The 16149-nt window shown below is 34.1% G+C and overlaps 1 protein-coding gene across 1 annotated transcript in view; it reads left to right on the forward strand.

The window, feature by feature from the left end:
* TRAPPC8 (trafficking protein particle complex 8) overlaps positions 1–15173 on the forward strand; it is a 79732-nt gene extending 64559 nt beyond the window's left edge. The window contains exons 24-28 of the mRNA XM_008569612.1: positions 1009–1182; positions 4202–4303; positions 10205–10350; positions 12908–12997; positions 13816–15173. Of these exons, the coding sequence (XP_008567834.1) occupies positions 1009–1182; positions 4202–4303; positions 10205–10350; positions 12908–12997; positions 13816–14050 (747 nt within the window). The 3' untranslated portion in view covers positions 14051–15173. The remainder of the gene's footprint in view (positions 1–1008; positions 1183–4201; positions 4304–10204; positions 10351–12907; positions 12998–13815) is intronic.
* Positions 15174–16149: the final 976 nt, after the last annotated feature.

Consider the following 16149-nt stretch of genomic DNA (forward strand, 5'->3'; position numbering starts at 1 on the left):
TCTTTTTACCATTCAAGGAGGCAGCTATTTAGAAATATCTCTGGGCTCCAAAAGTCCAATCGTTCCACAACATGTATGACTTTTGGAGATACTGTACTTCCTGAAATGTTGAATTTAGCTTTCAGTACTTCGGGTGTTTGTTTTGTTCATTTCTTTCAAAAATTTTAAAATCCTTAGAAACATCAGTAGAACTGTTAAATTACATTAAGGTTATAATTTTTCATTGTATTAAGTAATTTTGTGTAAGAGCACTGAAAAAAAGGCAGAAACAAAGACATTTTACATTTTGATGAATGATCTAGTTGAGTAAATAGAATTTACCAAGTACTACAGATTAATGAGAAAGCAATGGGAATAACATTTTACCAGAAAAAGTTTACTTATGTAAGGGCAAAAATGTGTATATTTTTTAATACTTAATATTTACTTAATAATCAACTCAAAGCTTTAACATCTACATAATATATTCATACCCTGTAATGCAGGAAACCATAAATGAATGAAGATTTCCCCTATAAGGGAAATTCTATAGTTTTGAATCCAGGTATAAAAGCCAATTAATGCCATTAACTCTTTTCATGCTCTTTCATTAGATATTGCTTAGCATTCTAAGTATTTGAATGAGAAATGCTTCTGTTATTTTAATAGTAAAATATATCTTTTCAACATTTTATTTCTTATTCATTTTGTTGGAGATCCCCAGTCATCCTCTTGGACACTTGGAAGATCAAAACTAATGTCTTGGAAGTATCAATAAATTATTTTGTGCTAACAGCTTTAAGATTCAGGGTAATTTATACCAAATCTTTTAGGTGTTCAAGTGGCTTCCCTTTATTCAACCACATTGAATAAGCCTTTTGGGGGTGTGTGTGTGTGTGTGTGTTATAGAAATGTAAATTTTGGCAGGATATGTTTAATTGAAACTAAATATGAGTGATACAAAATAAGTTTTGACAAGATATACTTAATTAAAAACATTTATGTAGACAAGTAATTTTCTCTTAACAGATAATAAGTTCAGCAAGCCCATGTGCAGACTTCTTCTATCGAAGTTTATCTTCTGAATTGAAAAAACCACCACCTCAGTTGTCTGTGCATACAGAAAAACAGTCAGTAGAGGATGCTGTGAGATTGATTCAAAAGTGCAGTGAGGTGGATTTGAATATTGTCATATTATGGAAGGTATGTGTTACTAAATTATTTCAGCAAGCCTCACTTGCAGATATTTGATTTTTAAGCTGAAGGAGAAATGTGTACTACTATGTATATTTTTTTCTGCTTAACTTTTCCAGCTGCAACACTGAAGTTGTTTTATAACTTTTTAACACTTCCATAGTGACCTTTTTTTTTTGCCTAAAAAAAGAATTCATTCAAGTTAAATGACTTTCTTCCTTGTGTTACGGTTATTTCTTTGTATTAGTGAGAATATTATAGACATGTTAAGCTCCATGAAAACAGTTGGTATTAAACTCTTTATTACTGGCATTTCCAAACACTAAAAGAGGGAAAAAATAGCACCATGAATCTCTAGGTAACCATTACTATGGCTTCACCAGCCATTAATTAATTATTGTAATTTAGGGGGGCAGCTGGTGAGTGTAGGGGTCCAAACCCTGACCTTGGTGTTACAACAGCATGGTCTAACCAACTGAGCTAACCAGCCAGCCCAACAGCCATTAATTTATTGCTGTTCATACATCATCTATTCCATTCACCTCCTTACCCCTTAACATTTTTAAAAAAAATTTTTACCTTCTTTTTTGCTGTACTTTCTCACTTCAGCAGCACATATACCAAAAAAAATTTTTTTGCTCTAGTATTTTTATAAATGACAGTATTTCGTTTGTAAATGCTTCTGTATGTACTTGTAGCAGATGAGGATTTTTTTGTTTAATATAATCCCACATTATTATCATCTCTCCCAACCAAATTAACAATAATTCTTTTATAATTATCTAATTAGTGGTCTGTATTCAGATTTTTCAGATTATTTGAAATTATCACTTTATCTTGTTTTAAAAATTCAGATCCAAGTAAAGTCCACACATGGTAGAACAGAATGAGATTATTTATGCATTTTTTCTCCCTAAAGTTAATTGAGCTATAATACAGAGGAGCTTTATTTTTTATAGTACAGTACACCCTTATGTATCACATGCAGGTATTACCTATTTTTTAAAGTGATTTTACAGTGAAATTAAAGATCTTGTCCAAGAATATTCACTTGAATTATGCGACAAGATTTTGTGTTGTGTGATATAAGAGCCAGCGTGCCCATAGTCGATGGTCAAGACAGGTATTTTAAATTGATTCAGGTGTTCTAGAGTTTTTTTTTTTAATTCACATATTTTGAAATACACCTTTTTTGAAACCAAGCTGGATTTGTATGAGTTTCAAATCAAATAATACTTAAGTAAATTGATACTTTCAATGATTATAGAAAGTGTTTTATACTAAAGAGGTCAGTTACACATTATTAGCTTGAAATCAAATGCTCTTGAAGCTTAGAATCAAGAAGATCCTATTTCCAGGCTCAACAGCATTTCTCCTTAATGTAAACTACAGTCCATTAAGAAAGTGTTTGATAGACCCTTGGCATTTGTGTCTTTCACTCCACAGGTTCATGCCATATAACAATCTATAATATTTCTGAGACAAGATTGTGAGTAATATATGCTGTATTATGTACTCATTGTTAAGTCCACAGTAATCTTGATAGGGAAGAAGAGTGTTATATTTTTAAAAAGGCCCCAAGAAAAAGCCCACTGCTAATATTGCTGATCACAAGAAGAAAACTATTTAAGATTGTGATGCTACTTCACTGGAAAATGGAAGTTTGAATAGCTTAAAGCATGAGATATTGTTTGGTAGTGGCCATGAAAAGTTTATTGTTTACTCAGTTGAGAAAGTGGTAGATTTTCTTTAGTGAGGGCTCTAAATAATGCAAAACTGACCCATTGGAATAAAACTTGAAAAGTTATTTAAGTTGTGGAGTAAGATGTACGGAAAGCATAGGATTCAGTTAAATATGATTCAGGAGCAAATGAAGAGCTTGGACAACATTTTTGAGAAAAAAATAGTTGGAAAGGGGGCATAGCAGCTTCTAACTAATCTTAACCAAAAATAAAAGTTTATTTTAAAAGTCTAAGCCTTTGTGCAGGGAGAAGGATGCATTATAGAATTAGCCATGGCTATGGGTGACTGTGGCTTGATTTCATGGGACCATTGGAGTAGACATGTGACATGTCTCAGGACCTAATCTATCAGCTCTCATCCTCTCTTGATTAAAGGTCACCCCATCAGGTATTTACCTCCTCTTGCCTTTCTGGGTTCTGCACACACAGATGCTGAGCAGGTCCTGGACTGTCCCTCTGCCTTAGTGCAGCACTATTCAAAGTGTGATCTATGGATGGCAAACTCACTAGTCCACGATAAAATAAGTACAGAAATTAAAAGTGTAAGCAGTTAGGAACTTGTATAGCATTTTGACTACGTCTGTTGACTCTAATGATTAAAAAATTGAGCCTGTCGAAAAAAAAAATCAAGCCTTAAATCAAGCCTTTGTATTTGCATTAATGTGACAGTAACAGTAGATCGGACCCATTTATAACCCTGGGACAGAAGCAGTTCAAGAGGAAGAAGAGTTATAAACTGGAACAAGTATTTTAATATAGAAGAAATCAGCTCATTGTAGTGGAATTTAAAAAAGCCTTTTTAAAAGCATATGTATTTATATTTAAGGTCTCCAAGGACATTATATTTCCACTTAAAAGATTTATGATTGTACTCTCTGATTTTGCTCTGCTATGTGATAAACCCTAGGGCATTTCAGAAGCAAGACTACAAGAATAAGCCTTTTGCCTGTGTATTGGCAGTCCATTAAGGAAAAAAGCTTGTGTTATGGCACAATTCTTTTGAAGTAGTTTTTTAAGAATTCTAGAGAAAATTGGAAAAGATTTCGAGATGTTTCTCTTTCAAATATACAGACCAACTGTGTTATATTGAGGCAAAACAGATTTTTTTCAATAGATAACATTAGTGATTGAATGAATAAATAAAAGTACAAATACTATCAAGACTTTGAATGTTGGTAACTGATAGATTTTAGTCATAATATTTCCACCTTCCATCAAGTATTGTGTTGGTTACTTTTGAGGTTACTGCCAAGCAGGGAAACATTTTTGTGCTTTGTATTTTTTAGGCATACGTTGTGGAAGACAGTAAACAACTTATTTTGGAAGGTCAGCATCATGTTATTCTTCACACTGTAGGAAAAGAAGCCTTTTCATATCCTCAGAAACAGGTAATAACATAGTTTGCTTTGGGGCTTTCTTGTGAACTTGTGGGGTTTTTTTTTTTTATTTGGTTGGTTTTTGTGTTTTTGAAGGGGTCTGGTTTGTTCAGGTAGCAGAAGACTTAAAATTAGAAATGAACACATTGATTTTAAAATTCATTAGCACTGTTATAAGAGTATTAAGATGCATCTGTTATCTTGGGATTTCCTAAGATATATTGTATATTGAATCTAGAATTCATAGCTATGTAAAGAATTGATTTGGTTGAGATAAAGGGAACCATATTCTGTTTGTTTTCTTATTTGTTTTAATAGGAGTACATCATTGCAGCACTCCTGGGTGCATATGGTAAAAATGTAAAAGGTGTCCTCTGGTGTTGTACAGCAGCTGTTAATAATGTTTAATAGGCTTTCTTATTTTTCCTAAAATACTTTTAATCTTACTGGAAAATTCTCGTAGTGTATCTGAGCAAAATTTAAGTACATTTAGTCTAGTAATTCAAACAGTGACCCTGTATTGTGTTTATAAATAATGGCTGTTAATTGTCAAAGCCCTCCCCCCCCCGTTATTTTTAACAACTTTTTTTTGAAATAATTTTCAAGCTTACAGAAAAGTTGCAAGAAAGTACAAAGGATTCCCGTAATATCTTTCACTCAGGTTCACCAGTGGTTAACATTTTGCCTTATTTGCTTTATCTTTCTTTCTCTATTTACATACATATATTGATTTTTTTCCCTTATCATTCTCAAGTAGTTACTCTCAAGTTAATTGCCTGCATCCTACCTTTCTGCCCCTATAAATACTTTATTATTGAGTATTCTTAAGAACAAAGACAATCTATAAATAAGTAGAGCTATATATTATGTCATGATATTTTCAGTTTTAAAATTATCTGAAAGGGGCCAGCCCGTGGCTTACTTGGGAGAGTGTGGTGCTGATAACACCAAGGCCATGGGTTCAGATCCCATATAGGGATGGCTGGTTCGCTCACTTGGGAGAGCGTGGTGCTGACAACACCAAGTCAAGGGTTAAGATCCCCTTACCAGTCATCTTTAAAAAAAAAAAAAAAATTCTCTGAAAGAACTGATCTGGTACTAAGTTAAAAAGTTAAGGTTAGATAGGAATAATAAGTTCTGGTGCTCTAGGGTGACTATAGCTAATAATATTGTATTGTATATTTCAAGATAGCCAGAAAAGAGTATCTTGAATATTATAACCACAAAGAAATGATAAATGTTTAGGTGATAAATATGCTAACAATTCTTATTGGATCATTATACAATAATTGCATATATTGAAACAACAAACTATACCCCAAACATGTACAATGAAAAAAATAAGTAAATAGAATTGTCTGAAAGAAAACAGAACTCTGATAAGAGCACAATCTTATAACACCAAGGTCATGGGTTCTGATCCCCATATTGGCCAGCTGCCAAAAAAAAAAAAGGAAAATAGAACTCTATTGACTGAGGATTTATAATTGATTAATTTTCACATTGCTCCGTTCATCTTCCAGGCAGACTTATTGAGGCTGAATTTGTCTGCTTTATTTACTATTTTTCTGCAACCTCTTAACAGTGCTTGATAATTAATAAGTACTTGGTACTTACTAAATGAATGAGTAAAGAATGCTGAGTTACTAAATTTGTTCTGCTGCTTTAAGAAACCAAAAATGCTTTAACCAATCAGTGGCTCAGTAATACTAACAGTTTGCACACAAACAGGTAGTACACAATAAGCTTTAAGGTTGCAAGTTTCAACATGGCAATTCTGCAATCAGCATGTCTTTTAATTTTTGTTCTGCCTTATAAAGGATAAAAATACAAAATTATTTTACTAGTCTAACAACAGAATCTATTTTCTTTAGCAAATATTCTAGTCCCAGAACTTACATGTCTTGTTTATACTTATCAGACTTAATTCTAATTCACAGCTATGCTTATGTTTTGCATTTAGTACATGTTAAGTGAAATGTAAACTTTCATTCAGTTCACTTAATGGTAAAATTTTAACTGAAAAAAAAAAAAAAAAGGGAGAAGGGGCTATTGTTTAGTAAACTACAGGTCTAATAGAGTGGTTGTTGAAATTTGTTTATTATTTTTGAATATGAGAGCCTGCTAATTTGATTGTATTGCAGATTAATATACAACTATTAAATTTTGAATGTTTTAAAAACATTTTTCCTTAAGAATCTTTAAGTCTTAAGGTATTTTCACTTTTTATCTTACACAGTTTATACTTGAATTTGTTTTACAACGAACATATATTACCTGTATGTCTTTTTTTTTTTTTAAATAAAACGATTCATTAATTTTTTTTTGAAAAACTACATAATGGAGAAGAGCAGAAATATACAGGGTCACAAAGATAGCATTCCCAGTCTTAAACAAATTGAATTCAACCTGAGAGAAAATAAGAACATAACTGAGGAAAGAAACTGCCCAGTAGAAAGAGAGTTGGTCAATTATGAAATCATAGAATAAAAGAATATATTGCCAGTACCCACCCAAGCCTTGTCCTGGGATAAGTGGGCACATTAGTATTTGGTGTACCTGTAGTTACATCTCCGTTGTGTGTGGAGGCGGGGGATTAGCATGATACCAGTCAATGTTTATGTTAATCTGACTAATCCCCCTTGTCTGATTCCATGCTTGGCAAGCAATCTTCTGAAATTTTGGCTTCCTGAACAGCCTACCAGCAAAAAGACTGTGCACATTGGTCAGGCTGCTGGCAAGTAATATTTATCATTATACGAGAGTACTTCAAAAAGTTAGTGGAAAAAGATAATATGAATCTTTCCATGTACTTTTGAAGTACCCTCATACCTTATTACATTGACATTCTGGCTTTATAAAACATTCATCTGCATAAACTGTATTATAGTGATTTAGCATCTCGGTGTAACTCAACTCCGAGAAAATAATGAGATTAAATACCTTAGTGACAGATCCTGGACAAGGGTAAAATTGCCAAGGTAAATGTCTACTTTTTGAGTCATTCTGAAATACGGGCAACTAGCCCATCCAAGTACCAAGAGTATACCACTCTCATATTTGAATCTCTAATTGGCCAAACTAAATTTGTTTAAAGTTTGAAATAGTTTATTTTATATGTGCTTTTTAAAAAATTATATTCAACTACATAAATTCTCTTATCTGTTACTGGAGAATAAAGTAATCCACATAAGTAAATAATAATATGTATACCATTTATGGGTGTTTGTTATTTGCCAAGTTTGGTTCAGATTAGTTCTTAACAACCCTGTGAGGTATAGGTCAAAGTCCTCGTGATTCGGGGCTGGCCCTGTGGCGCACTCGGGAGAGTGCGGCGCTTGGGGGCGCTCCCGCCGCGGGTTCGGATCCTATATAGGGATGGCTGGTGCACTCACTGGCTGAGCACGGTGCGGGCGACACCAAGCCAAGGGCTGTGATCCCCTTACCAGTCACAAAAAAAAAAAAAAGTCCTCATGATCTGGATCCTCTGTTTAGGCAATAGCAGATATATAAAAATTATAATTTTAAGACATATTCTTAGAAGAAGGAAGATTTGATTCCCAAAGCAGTATTGCACAATAATTAAATGTATAGACTGAGTCAAAAAAGAACTGTATTTGCATATAACCTCTGCCACTTAAAAAAACCTTGCATAAAACTCTTTTAACATTTGTCAGTTAATTTTCCCCCTCTCTAAAATGCATAATCTCCCATCTACCTCTGACATGTTAGGGCCATTACACTGTGTCAGACAATTTTTTCCTCTAGTCTCCCCTTAATCCCATAACTATTCATTTTTTTTTTTTTCCTTTTTTTTGTCTTTTTTCGTGTCCGGCAATGGATCGCAACCCTCAGTGTCGCGCCCGCACTGGACCGGGACCGGCAACGGGATCGCAACCCTCGGTGTTGCGCCCGCACCTCGCTCAGCCAGTGAGCGGGAACCAGTCTGTACGTGGGATCCGAACCCTCGGTGGGAGCGCCGCCGTGCTCCCAAGCGGCGCACTGTAGCAGTGCGCCACCGGGCCAGCCCAATAACTGTTCTTTTTTATGTACTCTGTCTTGCTGGCCAGTTAGCTCAGTTGATCAGAGTACAACCTTATAATGCCAAGGTCATGGGTTCGGATCCCTGTACCAGCCTGCCACTAAAAAAGAAAAGAAAAAAACCCTTACATACTCTGTGTTTTTTAAATTTATTTCAACTTTTATTTATTATTTATTTCAATTTTTATTATAAATGTCATAATTACTGCAAAAAACAAACAAACAAAAAAACCCCCAAATGTACAAATGATTAAAAAGCAAATTCCACTTTCCTCTTTCTCTCCCCTCTCAGGGCCACTTTTTGTAGTTACCTACTGTTGAGTTTCTTTTTTAATTTTCCAGAAATATTCCATGCTTATGCATATATAAACATGGAAATAGGTGTATTTTTTGTGTGTGTGTGAGCAGTAAGGGGATCGCAACCCTTGGCCTCGGGGTCGCCTGCACCGCGCCCAGCCAGCGAGCGCACTGGCCATCCCATATAGGATCCGAACCTGTGGCGAGAGCGCCGCTGCGCTCCCAGTACTGCACTCTCCTGAGTGAGCCACGGGGTCGGCCCGAAATAGGTGTATTTTAAACATATTATTAAACCTTTATCTGGTCACTGTATAATGTTTTTGGTTAATTTCCATATATTTGTGTATCATGCCAGTTTCAAATATTTTGCTTTTTATGTATTTTGAAGGATAGATTTTTAGAAATGAAATTGCTGGCCATATGATTTTATATTTGTCTATTACTGCTTACTAGATATATAAACTTCTTGTTTTAAAAAATTATCTTTGTTTTACCAGTAGCACCCGAATGTTGCTTGAATATAATATAGTTAATTTGTTACTTCAGTTGTCAATGGGATGAATCTGGAACCTCATCACTGGAACCAGTACCACAATTTTTAATTTTATTTCTAGCAAATTTAGTTTTTGCTTTTGCAGCTATATAGATCAGGGGACAGCAAAATTTTTCTGAAAAAGGCCAAAGAGTAAAATATTTTAGGCCTTGCTGGCCAGGTAGTCTCTGTCATACTTACTTATCTCTGTCATTGGAATACAAAAGCAGCCACAGATAGTATGTAAAAAAATGGTTGTGGCTGTGTTTCAATAAAACTTTGTTTTCAAAAACAGGAAGCAGGCTGAATTTGGCCTATGGGCTATATAGTTTGCCAATCCCTGGTATAGATCAAAATCAAACTAAGCTAGCAGAAAACCACAATTCTCCTGGATGATGAGGGAAAATAGAGAAAAAAATAACCAGGAAAGAAAACGATAATACAAATGGGATGTTTTTCTGTTTTCATTTAGTTGATAATATTTATTGAAATATTTACAATGTGCCTGACTCTGGCTGTATTAAGATATTTTTACATGCATGTTAATCTTCAGCTAATATAGTTGGAACACTAAAATCTATAAAATGCAGTATTTTCAAAATGAAAACTTAAAACAATTTTAGATTTTCAGCTATTAAAACAGGTGTTATACTATTGAGTGTCTGCCGTCTAAGTCCTAAGCAGTGTTACCAGATAAGAATCACAACCACCTTTGAAATTATTATTGTTATAAACTCCCTTTTACATATGAGTAAATTAAATCTTAAAGTTTTAAGTAATTGATCCAAGATTATGGAGCTAATGTGTGAAGTTGCTGGAATTCAAGTCAAACTCCAGTACAGTTGAGAATAAACAAATGATTCCAGATCCTAATTTCTTTGTCCTAGATTATACTGCAAATGATAACAACTATTAGTTTAAATAACAGTAGAAAAACTACTGTTCATGCCTTGCATTATCTCTACTGGTTTTAACTTTGGTTTGTATATACTATACTTTTTTATTAACAGTGTTTTTATTGTCATATATTTTTCTTTTCTCAGGAGCCACCAGAAATGGAACTATTAAAATTTTTCAGGCCAGAGAGCACTACAGTTTCCTTAAGACCATCAGTAGAGCAGCTTTCTAATCTCATTAAAACGAGTCTTCATTATCCAGAATCATTTAATCATCCATTTCATCAAAAAAGGTTTGAGGTTTATTTTTGTTAAAATTTTTATATAACACACACACATTTATTTATTTATTTTGGTAGTGGCATTAACCCAAATGATGAAGAAGAAATTTAGAATAATATTGTCTATAGAAATCACTCAAGTAATTCATTACCCTTTACTACAATTACTATATTTATTGCACCTATGGATAAAGATCGATATTGCTTAAGCCACTTCGGAGTTGCCAAAAGTTTCCTTTTCAGATTGTTTAGTAATTCAAAAACAAGGAAAAAATATATCATTTTGTTTTTGTTTTAGACACAGGAATTAAACCTAAGACATTACTGCAATATGGATTCATCTAACAGTTCAAATTTAGCATCGTTTACTTAAGATTTAGTAAGTGCTAAAATTCATGGGAAATGTTGTATCTGTAATTTTGGTAAATAGCTTGAATGTTCTAAAAATAAAAAGTTTGGGCCGGCCCATGGCTCACTCGGGAGAGTGCGGTGCTGATAAAAATAAAAAGTTAAATCAGATGGCACTTTAAAAGGTTACTAGTTTGCAGATATAAGAAAGATGGAGAGAAGCCTATTAGAACCAGTCTATAATTGATAATTGAAGGTATAAAGTTTGGTGAAATCCCTGGATAGGGGATGAGGAGTTGGTATGGGATAGAACAAAAAGAGAATGGTGACCTGCACAGCAGTAACATCTGAGAAATGAGCTAAGGAAAAGGAGCCTATGAAGAAGACTGACTGAAAAGGAAGAATCAAAGAATTAGGAGGAAAAGACCAATAAGAAGAAAGTAGTATAAAGGTTGAGTGAGAACAGTTCAAGAGAGAGAAGCAGTTAACAGTTTAAAATGCTGCAGAAGTTCAAATAGTAAATGAACCAAAAAGTTTATTGGGTCTGACAATAAGGAGACCATTCATGATTTTTGAGAAGAATATCACTATATGGGGGGTAGAAGAGTGACGGAGTAGGTTGAGGACAGAGTGGGAGGTAAGTAAAAATACTAAGTTTTGACCACCCTTTCAAGAAGTTGGTCTATGAACAAGGATCAGGGAATATCTGTTTTTTATTGTTTTCTCACTAGGTGAGATAGGGATATATTTATGGTCTTGAAGGAAATGATGGGATACAAGGAGAGCAACAGAATCCTTAATACACGGAAAGATACACACAATGAAGAATGAGGGGATTAGCTTTGGACTTAAAAAGGGACTTTCTTACTGTTGAAATAGGGAAAGAAGAAAGTAGGGAGAAAGTTTTAAAAGTTTACACATCGGAGTGCTTCCATTTTAGTGAGTTTATAGGAGCAATGTTAACTGCTCAAAGTAATCCAGGAGATAAGAGAATAGGAATGAGAACATAGGAAAGAATAGGTGACCAGAGATAGTAAAGATATGAGTGGATCATACTTTGTTTAGCTGCCATAAGCTTTTCAAAATAAGTTCTTATATCAAATAATGTTTATGGAACTTTTGAACATATGCTCAAAACTTAACATATTATTCTCAGCACTTAACATATTTCATCTTACGTAATCACCACAACAAACCCAAGAGGTAGGTACTATTATTATTCCTGGTTTACGTTTGTGAAAACTGAGGTAGAGAGTTGTTGGGCTGATATTTGAACACTAGTAGTCTGACTCTAGAGCCCAAGCCTTTAATAAGAACCAAATAATTGAGTGCAGTGGTGGGGGAATAGTTGTCAGCAGTTTGTTCTCTAGGCATTGTTTGTGGCTCATCAGAGTAGCATTTTAGAAAGACGATTGTGTAAAGCAGTTGTTTTCAAAATGTGGTCCCAGACCAGCATCGTTGCATCATCTGAGAACTTGTTAGAAACTCAACTTCTTGGGCTACATCCTAGTCCTACTGAATCAGAAACTCTGGGAGTGGGGCTCATCAGTCTTTTTCAGCAAGCCCACCAGGTGATTCTGGGGCACACTCAAGTGTGAGAAACACTGAAACAACAGTGTAAAGAATGGATTGCATCGGTGTGCTAATTAAGACGCGATTGCAGTAAAACAAGAGACATGACGACTTGAATTTTTAAGGAAAAATGAGATAAGGTGAAATATCCAGGTTCCAGAGATGTGTGGGGAAGAGAATTGACAGGAATTTGTGAAGAAAATTGGGAATGGAGGCTAGTGAGGCAGTAGGAGGAATCAGTATGGTGCCTAAGGTTTGCAGGAGTACAGGAAGGTGCTATTCACTGAGATTATGAATGGAGGAAGAGGAGGAATGAAGATAATGAGTTTCGTTTCAGACCAGGAGATATCCAGATGTTTACATTTCTTCTTCAACTAGAAGCATTTAGATAAGGCATGGAGAATTTGACATTTGAGGATCAAATGGGAACAGAATAGCATTGAGTTTTTGCCTTGGAATACAAATTATGAAATTGGAATTTAATTTAATGAGATACTTTAGACTGACAACCTACACCATAGTCTTTGTTGCTCTCCTTGCCATGTGAGAACTTTGTGCTGAAGGTTAGATATTCATAAGTATTATTTTCAAGAAGGTTGTTTTTAAGAAAAAAAATACACAGCTAACCTTTTAAATTTTTCTTCCATAGCCTTTGTGTAGTACCAGTCACCCTTTTACTTTCTAATTGTTCTAAGGCTGATGTAGATGTAATAGTTGATCTTCGGCATAAAACAACAAGGTAAAGATATATTTAGTGCAAGATTATTTTGTAGTTTAAGATTTAGAGTGATTTGAGAGCAATTTAATATTTTGAAATTATGCAAATAATTACGTAACATGGATAAAGTTTGCTCAAGCATGCCCTGATTTTTTGTTGGGTGTTACAGAATTCTTGTAGAAGTATTATAGAGGTATTAAATGTTAAAATATTTTTCCCGATTATAAAATAATATTTGACAAAGAAATCCAGATTCATATCTGTTACTCCTAGAGCCATATACTTTTTTGGAATTCAGAAATTTTTAGAGTTTTAGAAAAATGTGAAGCATATACTGAATATTATTGTGTAATACCCCAAACAGGATCTGGAACAGCTCTCTGAAATCCAAACATGTTATATGTATGATTTCTGTAATCATAACATTAATTAACTAATGCCTTATTGGCAGGTACTGGGTTGATTTCCATTTTTCAATATTATAAACAGTTTCAATATTATAAGCATTCTTATATTCAAAAAGTACCACTTTTATGTGTGGATAACCAAAGGGTTAAAAGTTCAGATTTGAAATTAGTTTTCATTATTTACTAGCTGTTGTTGTGGGCATTAAATGAGATAATCCACTCACAGCATTGTGCCTAGAAAAGAATAACTGTTAATAAATGTTAGCTATTACAGTAATAGTAATAATGTTGTTATTATTAAGAAATGGTTGTCTTCATAAAATAATTCCTAGAAATAGAATTGCTGGACGAAAGGAATATATTAATGGGACTTTGGGGAAAAAATTTGTAAAGAGGAAACTCTGCAACTTGACCATTTTCCTCCTCCCTTAGTCCAGAAGCATTGGAAATCCATGGATCATTCACATGGCTTGGACAAACACAATATAAACTGCAGCTTAAAAGCCAAGAGATTCACAGTTTACAGCTGAAAGCATGCTTTGTTCATACAGGTGTTTATAATCTTGGAACTCCTAGGATATTTGCCAAGTTATCAGACCAAGTTACGGTGTTTGAAACAAGTCAGCAGAACTCCATGCCTGCCCTGATCATCATCAATAATGTGTGACAACTTGCAAGTTTGTACCGAAATCCACAAGAATCAGTTTTATTTTGCTGAATGAATTTTACAGCAGTATTTGAAATACCTAACTTGTTATGGAGGTGGTATCTGATCACTGCAGAATACTTTGACTTGTCATTTTTGTCAATGATGCAAAGCACGTTGGACTGAGAATACTTATATACTTTTTTTGTTTGTATTTCTTTAAACCCTGGTAATAATTTACATGCTCATAATACAGAATTTCAACATATCCATGTACTTTATTAAGGCCCGTCTTAAAGTACAACGTCTAAATCTGCTGTTACAACTTGTAGATGGTATTTGAATATTAGGAGATAATTTGGGGCAAGGAAAGGCCTTGTTGGCAGTACTCCTGTTAAGCCATTAGTTTATAAATTCCAGCTTTACTGTGAAATTCTAGAGTGTTAAATACAGATTTTTCTGTCTTCACATAATTCCCTAAAATCAGTTTTGAACTTTGGTTATAAGAGTCTTCATATTTCAGTATCTGGTGTTCTCTCTGGCTTATACATAACTTTGTAAAAAGAAAGAAAAATTTTTCTGATGCTTTGAATATAGTTTTGGAAGGAGTTTGACTTTTTTCCCCTCATTCATCTCTGTATAGACAGCACTATTTCACAATATAAGATTTTTGTCATTAAAATGATCATATTCTTTATTATATAACTTCAACAGTTGAGTTAATCTGTTTAAAATATAAATCTACTCGTTAATTAAAAATAAGCTTTTCAGAAATGTATTATATTTATAACAAATGTACTGTAAATAGAATAAAGACATGCTATTCACTGTATAGATTTATTACATGACTTTTTTAAAACCTGGTTTTCTGAGAACTTAATATAATCTTTATTTAAAATGAATGCCAGCCATATTATTAAAGCAGGTACCAGCCCAATTTCCTGAGAAAGCTTTATCATCATTGTATCCAAACATGAAGTACAGTCTTTGTTGTTAAAGTCCTTGATGGTCTTGTTATATACATGAACAAATGAATTCCATCTTTAATGTGTCATACCTGATGCCCGGTTACAAATAATCCACTTCTGTCCTAGAAGAAAGGAAGATGAAAGCTTTGTCAAAGAATAAAATTACGACAAATTTAGTTGAAGATCTCAATTGGCTTTATTGTGATTCTAAAATTGGGCAACCGTTATTCTATAAAATAGAATAAGTGTTCCTATGAGCCAAACAGGAGGTTGATTTTATAGACAGAAAAAGGCTAACAAATACAGAAACAAAGAACAAAAAGCAGATTGGTCATTTCAAAGTTACTTTCCTTGTAAGGTGGGGACAGGAAGACAGAACAATACAAAATAACATTACTTCAGGCTTTCTCTTTTGTGTAAGGATTAAAGCAGAGGGAACTTCATTATCATACCTACTGGCTTTTACCTTTCTCCTGACTTCTTGGGAAGTCAGACCAAACCCTAAATGACTTGGAACTTAGCCGGGGTGACTCCATTTTGACTTTTAGTCTGGTCTTTTGGAGTCTAGTGCAGGAACTTAGTCCAAAACAATAGCCTCCTAATACTTAGCCAGCAGGGGAGATGCCGTGATCACAAAACAAGGCCTCCTAAATTTTTTATTTAACAGCTTATTAAACCAGTCATAAGTAACCATGATGCAGACTCTGATGCTAGTTATGGCAGACTAGGTAATTTAGCCTGAAGAAAAGTAAAAAGTTGGAACACAATATAAGAAAACATCTTCCTAAAGGTGTTACCAATATAGTAAGTCATTAGTAGACCAAAGTCCTGGAGAAGAAAGTCCAGAGAAGTAAGGCCAGCATTAATTGTGTTTGCTCACTTAGGAAGCAGCAGCTGAGAGGCAGAGCCTTACATCTGTCATACTTTCAGGATAAGAAGTATAGGTCAGGAGAAATAATCTAAATTGAATCAAGGAGAGAAAAAGGGTAGAAAATAGGCAAAAAGGTAAGAGAACTTCTGGATTCAGTGAGAAAGTCATGTCTTTTTGAGTTGTAGAAAGAGGGGAGGAAAAGGACATGGCAGAAGCAGTGTTTGGAGAGAATCTCTGAGAATTTTCCAAAGTGGACATTGTTACAGGTTCAAGAAATTCAG

The sequence above is a fragment of the Galeopterus variegatus genome, unplaced genomic scaffold (assembly GCF_000696425.1).
Source record: "Galeopterus variegatus unplaced genomic scaffold, G_variegatus-3.0.2 Scaffold520, whole genome shotgun sequence".
NCBI lineage: Eukaryota > Metazoa > Chordata > Mammalia > Dermoptera > Cynocephalidae > Galeopterus > Galeopterus variegatus.